A 12,985-nucleotide genomic window follows, 5' to 3' on the forward strand; every position below is an offset into this window, starting at 1 on the left:
AAAAAAAAAAAAAAAAAAAAAAAAAAAAGTAGATTGTTGGATCTAGGTGGAAAAGTGTAGCTGAACTTGTTTTATTATTCTAAAAGGTAGGACATCCTTACCAATAAAATTATTTACCCAGCCTGATTATTAAAGTTGAATTAAAGGAATTTTTAAAGTCTTTCCCTCTTTTTGGGAAGGGCTATTAATTTTGACTACTTTTATTTATGACCAGCTTGGATGTTATCAGTTGCCAGAAAGAATGACTTACTATTGTTAAATTAATTAGAGGAATGGACCCTGTGACTTTTGATATGAGGCCCATGATTAAAACTTATTTGTTTCATTTCTTTTCAGCATGAACAGGTGTGATAGGTCATTTCGGATTGACAATCACACAGTCCTCTTAATTCAGCTCATAGTCATAGTTTCAGCTCTTTTAAAAGATGGCTGCCCCCAAAGTGAATTTTATGTACTCATTGTCAGACTTATGTTAACTGTCTTTCCCCCAAACTTGAGAAAAATTTGTCTAGCAGTTTGGTAGCAAATAGAAATTTCATTGATTTATATGGGTAATAAGGATTATCTGGCATTTAGAATACATCATTATTTTAGCTATTTTTTAAATATACCTTTATTTTATTTATTTATTTTTATGTGGTGCTAAGGATCAAACCCAGTGCCTTGCATGTCCTAGGAGAATCTTCTATCGCTGAGCCACAACCCCAGTCCCTACTTTAGCTATTTTTGTTAAAGATAGAGGGAATGTGAGAGTTCATTATACTATTCAATTTACTTTCATATGACTTGAATTTTTTATAATAAAAAGTTTTTAAGAATATGTAATACTTAGATTATAATACATTTTGAATTAGAATTCTTTGACTTTGAAGCTACTCTCTCTAGTTTGCCTTCTGGATTTCATTGATCTCCAGTTCTTTTTCTTCAGGTAACATATGCAGCCAGGGATGCCCAGATTTCCGTGGCTCTCTTTCTCCATCTTCTTGGACACCCTTTCTCTAGGAATTTACCTGTGGAAGAAAATGATGACCGCATTGGCTGGAGAAAAGTCTTGGAGAAATGCCAGGATGTGGTAGACATCCCATTTCGAAGCAAAGGAATTAGCAGATTGGGAGAAGAGGTTAATGGGGAAGCAACAGAATGTCAGCAGAAGCCAAGAAATAAAAAGTCTAAGGTCAATGGAATGGTGCCAGGCAACCACCAAGGAAGAGACCCCAGGAAACACAGAAGAAAGCCCCTGGGGGTGGGCTATTCTGCCAGGTAACCCAGTTGTTCCCTGGCTAGTAAAGATTGTGAGGGGCTTTGCCATGGGTCTGGGAGAAGGCTTGGGTCATCTAGCAGAGTCTCCTCAGGGGTTAATGTTACTTTTCTCTGCCTTTAGGCACATTTGGACTATTCTTTGCTTGATTTTTGTATTTTTCTTATTTTCCCCTTCTTTTACTTTTCTCTTTTTTGACAATTGAAGTGGAAATGAGGAGTGCTTAGCCTAGCTTAATCATTGACCCTCACAGGATCTTAGACTATAATGTCTCTGCCTACAAAGGGGGTGTAATTATTATCCCTCGTTTGTTTCAGGATAGCTGTAAAAATGTGTAACATGAGGTGCCTGATACTTTTCCAGGGAAATACATCTTTGGGTTTCTTGTTCATTTGGTATTTGATGGTTGCGAATGATATCCAGCTCTAATTCAACATTACTTTCTAGCCAATGAGAATTTCCCTGTGGGACATAACACCTTTGTTGTAAGAAGATGACTAATAAGTACTTTGGAGCAGGAGTTTGGTCCCTATAGCAAAGTGCCTTTAGGAATTAGATGATTAAGTTGAAAGAAGTATTTCATGTGAGCCAGAGATAAATCTACATGGCCCTCATGACTTAAGCTTGAACTTTAAATTTTTAAAGTTACTTTGCTTAATCCAGTCATTTGGCAGTATTCTTGTTTCTGTTTCCTCTTTGTTCACAGCAGAGCTATGTAAATGCTACCTAACTCACTCCCTAATGTCCCATTCTGTAAGTGTAAAAACTAGAGGCATTCACAAATTGATTTCTAGTTCTGCTTGCTAGTGCAGTGCAGATAGAGGATTGAACATGGATTCTTGCCCTGTTTGTTTTTTCCATATTGGGTGTGTTTGACCCTAATGTGGAGAATAGTTTGAATCATTCAGAAGAGATTATGAGAAGGTAATGGGTACCCTGGCCAACAGTTAGCTTTCAATATAAGCTTTCTCTCTCCCTTGTCTACAGAAAATCACCTCTTTATGATAACTGCTTTCTCCATGCTCCAGATGGACAGCCCCTCTGCACTTGTGACCGAAGAAAAGCTCAATGGTATCTGGACAAAGGCATTGGAGGTGTGAGATTCAGCTGTCATAGTTTAATTAGCTGCAGCACATGGGTACTGCCAGGAGTGGGAGTGGGATGAAGAAGAGGGTAGATAAGGAAGACAAGAGAGACTGTGTGGTCATGCCTCAGAAATAGTCTTCTGCCAGCACACAGAAGGATGCTTCTTCCTTGGGGGTGGAAAGGGGCAGGACAAAACTGACACTATTTCTTTTTTTCTAAGAGCTGGTGAGTGAAGAGCCTTTTGTGGTCAAGTTACAGTTTGAACCTGCAGGAAGACCTGAATCCCCAGGAGACTATTACTTGATGGTTAAAGAGAACCTGTGTGTCGTGTGTGGCAAGACAGACTCTTATATTCGGTGAGTGTGGCATTGGGCTGCCCTGGTTGTCTGTCTCAGATGGAGATTATTACATACAGATCCCTCAAAGGCTTTGGTTGAGTTTGCTGGCTTTGTCTGAGAGGCTTGGCCCAGCTTCCCCAAGAGCTTCAACACTCTGCCTGGCCTTCTCTAGTGGCCCCTATCTCTCCTGAGCCAGTTCTTAATTTCTGGAATTTAGCATTATCCTCAGTAACAGTCTGCCATGGAAAAAGTGGTTCCCTTTGGCTCATGAAGGTCTGACGACCACTTCCTTTAGTAGAAACTCTGTTCTTTTAGTTCTACCTTGAGGCTCTCAAGCTTTCTGAACATTGATATTGTTCATAGAGTTTTTGGCTACCTGAAGGCTGCTCTTTAATGCCAGGGTCTCCACACAGTGAAGGTGAGGCTGCTCCCTTGGGTTTTCTCCATGGCTTTTGTGCAATAATTTTCTTTCTTTCTTTCTCCCTCTCAAAGACAAATAGTTCTTCTTAGAAAATAATGATGAGTCATGATGAACCCAGGAAAATAACAAGAGCAAGGAATTCCTCAGATGAAGGAAATTGGCTTGCTTGGGTCACCAGGCTTCTTTGAGAGAGTTGTTTTCCAGAGGTCAAAGGCCATTAGCATATCTTTTCATTTCTTTGTGACTTTTTCTTCTGGGGGCACAGCCTTCTCAAAGGTTGTTATTAACTTCTCCCTGCCCTTAGTCCTCCACTGAAGCCTGACAGTAGGTGTTCTGTACTTACTTCAAGGAGAGGAACCTGAATCACAGGTGGATAGGTAGGAACCTAAGGCACAGGTCAGGTTGAGAGTAGAATAAGTAGTTTTGCCTTCATGTTATCTCTCTGGGATCACAGTACCCAAAGCTTCTCAGAAATGTTTGAGTCCTGGTTAGACTCCCAGTTGCCCACCTGCTAGCTTCACATGTTCTCTGTGTCATATGCTAATTAGCACTGCTCTCTGTGTGGGTTTGGTCCAGGAAGAACGTGATTCCACATGAGTACCGGAAACACTTCCCAATTGAGATGAAGGATCACAACTCCCATGATGTGCTCCTGCTCTGCACTTCCTGCCATGCCATTTCCAACTACTATGATAACCATCTGAAGCAGCAGCTGGCCAAAGAGTTCCAGGCCCCCATTGGCTCCGAGGAGGGCTTGCGCCTGCTGGAGGATCCTGAGCGCAGGCAGGTGCGTTCTGGGGCTAGAGCCCTGCTCACGGCGGAGAGCCTGCCTGCTCATCGAAAGGAGGAGCTTCTGCAGGCACTCAGGGAGTTTTATGACACTGACACCATCACAGATGACATGCTTCAAGAGGCTGCCAGCCTGGAGACCAGGTACGACTTACAGTGCTCGTCAGAAAAGGAATTGGGGAGTAACAGTGATGTTAACCCTCACTACTTGTGAGAATGCTTGTCAGGGAGTTAGCATGAGCCTCTAGATGCAGTGCCTAGCCTCATGCGTAGCCCAGGATGTGTCTAGTGGTTTGAGGTAGCATGGGGGTCGAGTAGAACAGCCTATTTGAGAGTTTCCTTTCTATAGAAATTTGTCTTTCATGAAGTGTTTATCCTTAAGGTCACATGCTTAATTAAGTTCAGCCATTTTGATTGGCATGATAGTTCATATGCTGTGGAATTCTGTCTTAGTCATTCTGTGCAAAGGTAAATCCTGAAATCAGCACAAATCATGAAAGTAACTGTCCAGTAATACCCTGACATCTCTGTAAAGTTTCCCATCAGGTAGAGTATGTGTGGTTTTATGTCTTTGGCCCCATATACAGGTTTGTGAAAACTTTTACCAATAGATTCACATTTTCAGTCCCACTGCACATCCAGGATATTGGTCCACTGAATGGAATGTTGGACAGAATTACTGGGCTATATAAATTTCTTTTCTCTTTTTTCTTTCCTTTCTTGCTTTCTCCCTCCTTCCCTCTGAGTACATAGTTGAATTTGCATGACATAACTCACTTCCCAAATGAAAAGTTTATGGTCCTGAAAAATGAGTGGGTGCATGGCTCTGGTGATAACTCTGGGCTGCAGTGCATAATGTTGCTTCTCAGCTGTCACTATTTTCAATAGTAGTAGAGTTCTGTAAAACCCAGATAGCGATGCTGGTTGCCAATAGTAGTTTTTGTTTATCAAGAAAAGATAAAGAAATGAAAACTTTATAAAGCAAATATTTATTTTCTTATTTATTCAAAAACTAAAGTATTTTACTAATGCTACTGATCTGTCACAGATACTGCATATATTTACTGAATACATGAGGCATCAAGCTAATAAATTGTACATAAATTGCTTTAATTATTTCTTATAATAAGCTGATAGGTAGGATTTAGATTTCTTACTGATAACTGCTAATAGTATCTTGCATTACAATTTTTTTAAAAATTAAATTTATTATTGAATTTTATCCGTATAACTATTCTGTGTAGTTCTAAATGTTATTTTCTAAATTTCATATTAAATATTCTGAGGTTAAAGTTAAGCAACTTGCCAAGGTCTTAACTGGCTTCTTTGACTAATTCCCAAATGAAATTCCTAAAACAGCTAAACATTCCCTTTAAACCACAGACCCTTCTATGCATCTTTCTGAATTATATAGATGGATGCTGGATTGAGACTGAGGCGAACAGCCATTTGGAGACAGATAGGCAAGTTAGGGGAAAACTTATGAGCTAAATAATAAAACATATGCAAATACTCAGAGTCACTAACATGGCTAGTCTGATTGGGGTCTTGGAGGGCAGCTTGAGAGTGGAGTGTGGTATAAAGAGAGTAAAGAGGCTGTGGGGGCAGGGTGCTTCCTTGAGAAAGGTCATCTGTATTCGTAGGAGGGGAAATGCTGTGACATGTGAGAGCAGTTTTCAAGGCCTCCTTGCCTGGTTAGGAAGGTGGCAGAGGGTCATCTTCCCCTTCAAATAACACCATTTGCACAGCTGAGCAACCACTGGAGCATTTCATTGCGACTGAAGCACTTCTTGTCCATGTGGTCTGGCATGTACTTTACCACGGAGCCACATCCTCATCCAAAATTCTGGCATTCTGTGGGAAAGAAGGCACTAAAGAAGTGTACCACCCTGCGTTTTATATTTAGGTATCACAGTGTTATGAAAAACTGGACCCGTAGGCTGATTAGCAGCCTCATATTAATACTGGGTATGGCTCAGAATAGTGGATAACTTATAGGAGGGATGAGCTGGTCACTGAGTAACATTGGAATAAATAAAAGACCAATATTCTCCTGAAAAAAGTATAGCTCAGAACCCTCGAATACTTTTTGTTGGATTTTGAACCATAGCTCAAACTATTTTAAAGGCAAAGATGATAAAGAGGATGTTTTCTAAACATTAAAGTAACCAGACCCTTAGAAATCTAACTAGCTCCCAAACTACTGGCCTGCAGCATTTGAAATTATCAGTGAGATTGTCCTGTGCTTGTTTCCCTCAGACCCTTTGCGTTTCATGTTTTGGCAGGATTTCCAATGAAAACTACGTTCCCCACGGGCTGAAGGTGGTGCAGTGTCACATCCAGGGTGGGCTGCGATCCCTCATGCAGCTGGAGAGCCGCTGGCGCCAGCACTTCCTGGACTCCATGCAGCCCAAGCACCTGCCCCAGCAGTGGTCAGTGGACCACAACCATCAGAAGTTGCTCCGCAAATATGGGGAGGACCTTCCCATCAAACTGTCATGATAGCTGCTTCCCGTCCAGGTCAGGACAGCTGGGAAGCTGGAGCCAAGGTGGAAAAGTCATCTGTTCTTGTTTTAAGACATATTTAATTGTCAACGCCTGGATGGCAACTCAGAACACTAACTTATACTAAACCCGGGTGCTTCTGATGGAGCAAGGCTGTTGTTTGAAGGGGGAGCTGGTGGTTTTGAATTTTAATTGAGCAGAGTCAGTATTTTTTTGTTTGTTTTTCCATCATCATCTTTTACTTTTGTGGACCAGAGAAGTTTGACTTCTATTTTTATTCTCCCTCTTCTGATTTCCCTGTAAAGAGACAAAATGAAGACTTCTCCCTGAAGTGACTCATCAAGGCTTTCAGAAAATGTTTGTAGTATGTTTCTTCCTTGTCCACCATGCTAATTACCTCTAACAGGGACTGTCCAGGGTGTCAGTCCTGTCAGGTTAGGAGGGAGAAAAACTTCTTTCAGAGGCTGGAGAAATAACCAAGGAGTCAGATTCATTTTCCCACTTCAAATTCATAAGTCCAGTTTCTTCTGCTCTCCCATAATTTATCTGGTTGGAATCCATCCCATCTATGTTGCTTTGGTTTATTTCACATACTGAAAAATGCTTCCCTTTACACATCTGCGTCCAAAGCAGCAGCTTCCTGTCATGTACTTCCACCCTAACACTGAGGGAGCCCTTTTCTGTAAATAGGCCTTCAGCCTGGGTGGGACAGAGAGAAGCACACACACACCCTTCCAGGAGACTTTGGAACTTTGTTTAGCTTTTCCTCATGCTCTTTGTGCCTGCTCACTGCACTCCCCCTGCCCAGGTATGGAAGGTTTTTAGTTTAATCTCTTTCTGAGGGGGAGATTACCTTTGCTCAAAATCAGTGTCAGCTCCTTCAGTGTTCCATGTTCCATCAGATTGGCGATACTGGCCCGTTTTCAGCACTTAGTTCACTTTTAGAGTCATTCGGTCAGTTTCCAGCATGAGGATTTCTCCGTCTCCTCTGAAGCCCAGGACACCAAGATGAATTAATATATTAGATGTTCAAAAGGGTGATGTTTCATCTTTCATAAAGATAGGCTACACTTTGAGTATGAAATCAGTTTATTAGTGATTCGTGTTTTTTCTAAACTTTTGGGAAATTTTTCGTATTTTACAAGATCTTAATAAGTTTGAAAAGAATTTTATGGCCAGAATCCAACAAAAGCTGTATTTTGGATTTGTGCCCAAGTTGGTGATAATTGATCTGACATTGATGAATAAAACTGCTAAGCACAAGGTTCACTGATTGTAAATATGAAATTTTTCTTAATAAAGTCAGTAAGTATTCTTGGGGGAGGAGATGTTTACCCTATGGTCCCTGCCTCGTGACAGTACCAGGATGCATGTGCATGGATATGCCACACACATGTACCCAGGCTGTCGAGCTGTGTCTGAAGCCTAGATGTGTGTACACATCCTGTGTTCTGTTCCTCTGCCTCTTCATTGCCACTTGTCCTCCAACAGGCATTTCTGGGATGTAAACTAGAAATCCTTGAAAACAAATAGTACCAGCCACTTTGAAGAATGTATGGTCAATGTAGTAGATTAGCACAGGGCCTGTGTCTCCTGGTTGTGGATCCCAAGGTTAGAAGAGAGCCAGGGAGATGATGGGGACAACAGGTAGATACTTGGTCATGGTGGTAGTTAGGTTTGCCACAAGGTGGCACTCGTAGATTGGTTTTTGTATTCATTCCTGAGACTAAGCAACTTTCATACATGGTTACTAAACATAACTCACAACCTGTGTTTCACAGTTTGCAGAGTTGATTTTGAGTCATTTTGGTAGCTTTGTAAGAAAAACATATTTCCCTGAAATAAGAGAATAGGATTCTCTCTTTTCTTCTGATCCTCATATGAAAAGGTGAGAAACACTTAGGAGGACGGTTCTGGTGCCCTGTGTGCTGTGGGAAGAGAGAGTGACTTCTCTTTGGAACTCTGTGCAGGGTCCAGTAACAGAGCCAGTGGCAAGGAAGCTAGACCAGAAAAGGGTTTCATAGTAGATGTGAATTTTTTTATTCTGAATCTGCCTTGAATTCTAGCAGCCTTTCCCTAAGGGTAATATTTACCATCTTAAGTGAGAGATTTTAGGGTAGATATTTTTTAAAAATAAATATTTTTTCCCTGATATAAAAGTAATATATACTCATTAGAGAAGAGTCTTTAGTGAAAGAATAAAATTCATCCATCTTCTAGAACAGAGAACATCTTTCATCTAGAACAGAGCTAAACTTTACTGATACATTTATGGATTTTCTTTCAGTACTTAAAAATGCATATAATATGTGTATAATATTTAAATAAAATCGAGGGTTACACATACACACAGGTTGGTATTCTAATTTTCCTCCCTCATTGGTGTGGTATCAAAAGTAGTTTATGTGTCTTTGAAAATAAATTCTTAGTAGTTGTACCTTGTTTTAGTTATTCATTCTTTGTTGATCCTTTATTGTCATTATTTTTTTTAATGTTTTTTAGCTGTAGAGGGACACACAATATATTTGTTTGTTAATTTAGTTTTTATGTGGTGCTGAGGGTCTAACCAGTGCCTCACACATGCGAAGCAAGTACTCTGCCACGAGCCTCATCCCCAGCCCCCATTGTCATTATTACCAATGATGTTGTGGTGAACTTTCTTGTGAATAGCTCTTTGACTCCATCCTTTGGAATTTCTTGAGGATAGAATCCTAGAAATGATTGTGAAGTGGGGGACTCTCATTGCCCCAGTAAGTACAAACTGATACCTTTAGAATTACATGTTAAAATAATTTTTTTCTTTTAAAAAAAGGTTATAGACAGATTATTATTTTTTAAAAAGATAAGCACTTAGTAATTTGCCATCCTGAAGTGAATGAGGACATATTCAGGGATTTGCTTCCACTTAAGAGTGCAGCCATAAGTTACTTATTCTTATCCATGTCACGGAATGATCAGATGACAAAATGTGTTCCTTTGAAAGAAAGCCATTTTAATTCTTCATTTTTGACACCTAGAAATTCAGCAGGCAGAAAGAGCTTTGGTTCAGCTTATTCTGCCTGTTATTTTGAGTCCCAATATTTAAATTAAGTTAAATTCTTAAATTCTTAGTTTACCTTACATCTCTTGAGTTTTTCATTCATTCCTTTATCTTTTCCTTTTTTTCTTCATTATGTCTCATTCTTATGAGAGGTTTTTCTAAAGGATGTTTGCTATTTTACTAATTATCTTGTATTACTAATTATGATATATTTGAAATGAAAATTTTTTGGACTTTTTTCTTTTATAGAAAGGTCATTTTGAGAGTTTTCTAATCCCCTCAGAAATATAGTGAGAACCAGTTTTTCTTAGTACAGTGAGCTAAAAGAGGGTGTAATGATTCATAATATGATTAACTCTTGATCTGAATAACATAAAAATAATACATAATCCCCCATATACATTTATTTTGGAACCCAGTCATACTTTTCAGGCATTCACCAAGTTGCCCTTGTTCTAGAGCCCGGCACCTTCTTCCTGGAGCAGTTCCCCTAGGTGATGGAACAGGGCTGGCATGCAGCCAATGACATACAGGTCTAGAGTACCCGTTCTTTTTTTTTTTTTAGATTTTGATGGACCTTTATTTTATTAATTTATTTATATGCGGTTCTGAGAATCAAATTCAGTGCCTCACACATGCTACGCAAGTGTTCTACCACTGAGCCACAACCCCAACCCCTAAAGTACCTATTCTATCAGCCCACTGGGGATGCTTGAGGCACCAAAGCACTGGCTTAAGTGCCAATATATTATTTGGAAGGTGGAAAGTACATTAGATCATGTTTTCTTCTAGTCAGTTTTGCCTATGACCAACTCTGGTTGGAGGCTCCTGGACACTGGGTAACCAGACCAAATGGGTTATCATTTGGGAGATAATCAACAGCTGACTTCCTTCACACAGGAATGGGGAATGTCAGAGAACCTGATTCACGCATCCTTGGTTGTGCCCTCTTCTCCTATGGTACACATTGCCTTCCAGGTCATTCTCTGCTTTCACTGAGTGGAGGTGGTTCATCTCATCCTCCAGACTGAGCCCAAAGCATGTGCCCTCCTTCCAGTTTCCTTATTTGTTACTAGTTCTTGAATTTTTCTCTCTTGGTGGATGGGTCATCTGTTGCCTCTCTGATACCATTACCTTCAAAAGCTGCTGAGTTTAGAGTCAGCATTATTATAAGCAAAATGTGTGATCCAGAATATTCCTGAGTTGGAATAGTTTGGGAAGCAGAATAGTACTTCTGCTTCCCAAAGCTCACCCTTCTCAAGTGGTAACATGCTGGGAAAAGTTGGGATTCCCAGGCCAGAGGGTATCTATTAAATCGTGGATAAGAATGAGAAATTTGAGCTTAGTAAACTAAAGGGGCTGATAGAAATGGGAGATTGAAACATAGGTAGTTTTAAAGGACATGTGTTTATTTGACTGATGCAGGGAGCCTTGTTCATGGACTTTATATATTTTGTGGTGTTTTCCCCCCTAAACCCAGTTCATCATGTTAGAGGTTCAGAGAAAAGTGTGCTGATGACTTGGGTTCTGCTGCCATTAGCCTGCTGTATTATCTTTGGACAAGTCACTTAACTTTTCTGGGCTTCTTTCTGTACCTGTAAATTTAGAGGTTTGGATGAGATGTTCCAGAAGAGCCCTCTGAGCTAGAGCATTCTGGGACACATCCCCCCATTGCTTTATGTGGCCTTTCCCTTGGGTACTGTGTATCTTCTGCTTTGTTGCACACTCTTACCCTGCCCAGCCCTGGAATGGAAACTAGAAGGAAAACAAAGGAATAAGGGAAGCAGGATGTCACCCCATGTCCTCCCGGCCTCATTAACTAGAGAGAAACCCCCTCCCTCCCTCTGGTGCTCTACACGGGGTCAAAATGCCCTTCTCACCAGAAATGTGCTGTGTGTGGCCCTCAGGTTCTCAAGTTTCTACTCAGTCTGCTATTTAACCTCAGACAGGAGGGACATCTTTATCTATAGCCGCAAGGCCAGTGCTGTGAGGCTGATTAAGCGATCAGTGTGGAGTGTGCCAAGTGTTTAGAGGGAGGTTGATGAGAGGGGAAAAAAAGACTTTTTTCAGTTTAATGATAAGAGAAATTATGTGTCATAGAGAATTGAATAGAATTGGGTGCTTTAAAAGGAAAACATGAGAAGTCAAGCTGCGTCTGCCATGTTAATTCCTTGTTATCCATCCAGGAACCCTAGATGAGATTAATGCATAGGAGGCCTGTGTCTTGGGTCAGCTGGCTTGCCCTGGACTTTGTTCTGCTCATCTTTGCCTTTGTCTGGGCATCAGCTAGACAGACGTGTACAAAATGTAAGGTTTGCGTTTTACAAGCTGCAGAATGGACTCTCTATATACACATATATTTCCTAGGACCTGGCAGAGAATACTTTTTGAGATAAGGTGGGTGTCACCATGATGACCAATCTGTCCTTAAGCCCCTAATTCTCCCTGAGTAGCTGGGTTACAGGCACATGCCACTGTGCCTGGCAGAAAGTGCATTTTCTGGATCATCCTTGTGCTTAGTTTCAGCCCCAAAGGGAACTTGTTGGTTTTTCTTTGTGTAACACAGATTTGTACTGAGCATGCTCCACTTGAAGCTCTTTTCTGTTATCTAGATAGACATGGATGTGAGCCCTGGTTTCTACCAAATTGGGATCTTTTTTTGCAAGGGGGGTTGTCATTCAGAAATTTAAAAAATGATGACCAGTTAGCCAAAAAGAAGGCTCAAATATGTTACTCCAGCCTCTCCTACATGGTCTCTAAAGTGCCTAGAGTTCTGACATCTTCTGTGTATCTCACAAAGCCAATAAAAGCCCCCATCAGCTGAATTAGTTTCTCTTAAATTGAGAGATGCGAGTCTGGCGCTGGAGGCCTGGTAGGCCTGCGCTGAAGCACATATGGCTTCCTGAGTTCTTGGATACAATAAGTAGGACTAAAGTTGGCTCAGGAAAGGAACAGAAGATGACTTGGGGTTAGTTTTTCTTTTTAAAATGTTATACAAGTGCAGAGCTATTGGCTGCCACCCACCTCTCCAACCATCAGCAGAGCTTGACCTTGGCCAAGATTTTGCTTCATCCTCTCGGCATTTCAGCATAGAGTTGCGTTTCAGCCGTGGAATGCTTAACCAAAAGCACATGCTATAGTGGTGGTTTCCAAAGAGCAAGTTTTTGCAAAAAGTCTGCATAGTGTTGTTTTATCAAAACAACAGCTTCCTCCGAACCATCAACCCAGCAAACCTCTAAATGGTGATTCTTTGGCTTATTTGTACACAAGGGCTAGGACTTTTATTGAATACTCATTGAAGTGTGGCATAGTTAACATATGGCAGATATGCACATCTTCAGAGTAAAGCCGGATAAACTTTGACAAGTGTACACACACATAACCATTAAGGGCTGGGGCTTTTATACTATGTGAACGTCTATTCCAGTGATAGGCTTCTGGGTATTGGAAGGTTGTGTACATCTGGTCATACAAATTACTCTAAAGCAGTAAATCCAAGTAAAAATGAAATGAAGAGTTGGTGGTCTGGTCTAGGCAGTTTGCCCACA

At 40.7% G+C, this 12,985-nt stretch overlaps 1 protein-coding gene across 5 annotated transcripts in view; it reads left to right on the forward strand.

Annotated features, from left to right (window-relative positions):
- Exd2 (exonuclease 3'-5' domain containing 2) overlaps positions 1-7,666 on the forward strand; it is a 52,357-nt gene extending 44,691 nt beyond the window's left edge. For all 5 annotated transcript variants that reach the window (XM_015490538.2, XM_015490545.2, XM_015490521.2 and 2 more), the window contains 5 exons: positions 929-1,260; positions 2,246-2,352; positions 2,565-2,700; positions 3,680-4,036; positions 6,178-7,666. In XM_015490538.2, the coding sequence (XP_015346024.1) occupies positions 929-1,260; positions 2,246-2,352; positions 2,565-2,700; positions 3,680-4,036; positions 6,178-6,394 (1,149 nt within the window). In that variant the 3' untranslated portion in view covers positions 6,395-7,666. The remainder of the gene's footprint in view (positions 1-928; positions 1,261-2,245; positions 2,353-2,564; positions 2,701-3,679; positions 4,037-6,177) is intronic.
- The last annotated feature ends 5,319 nt before the right edge of the window (positions 7,667-12,985 follow it).

Source organism: Marmota marmota, unplaced genomic scaffold (genome assembly GCF_001458135.2).
Source record: "Marmota marmota marmota unplaced genomic scaffold, marMar, whole genome shotgun sequence".
Taxonomy (NCBI): Eukaryota; Metazoa; Chordata; class Mammalia; order Rodentia; family Sciuridae; genus Marmota; species Marmota marmota.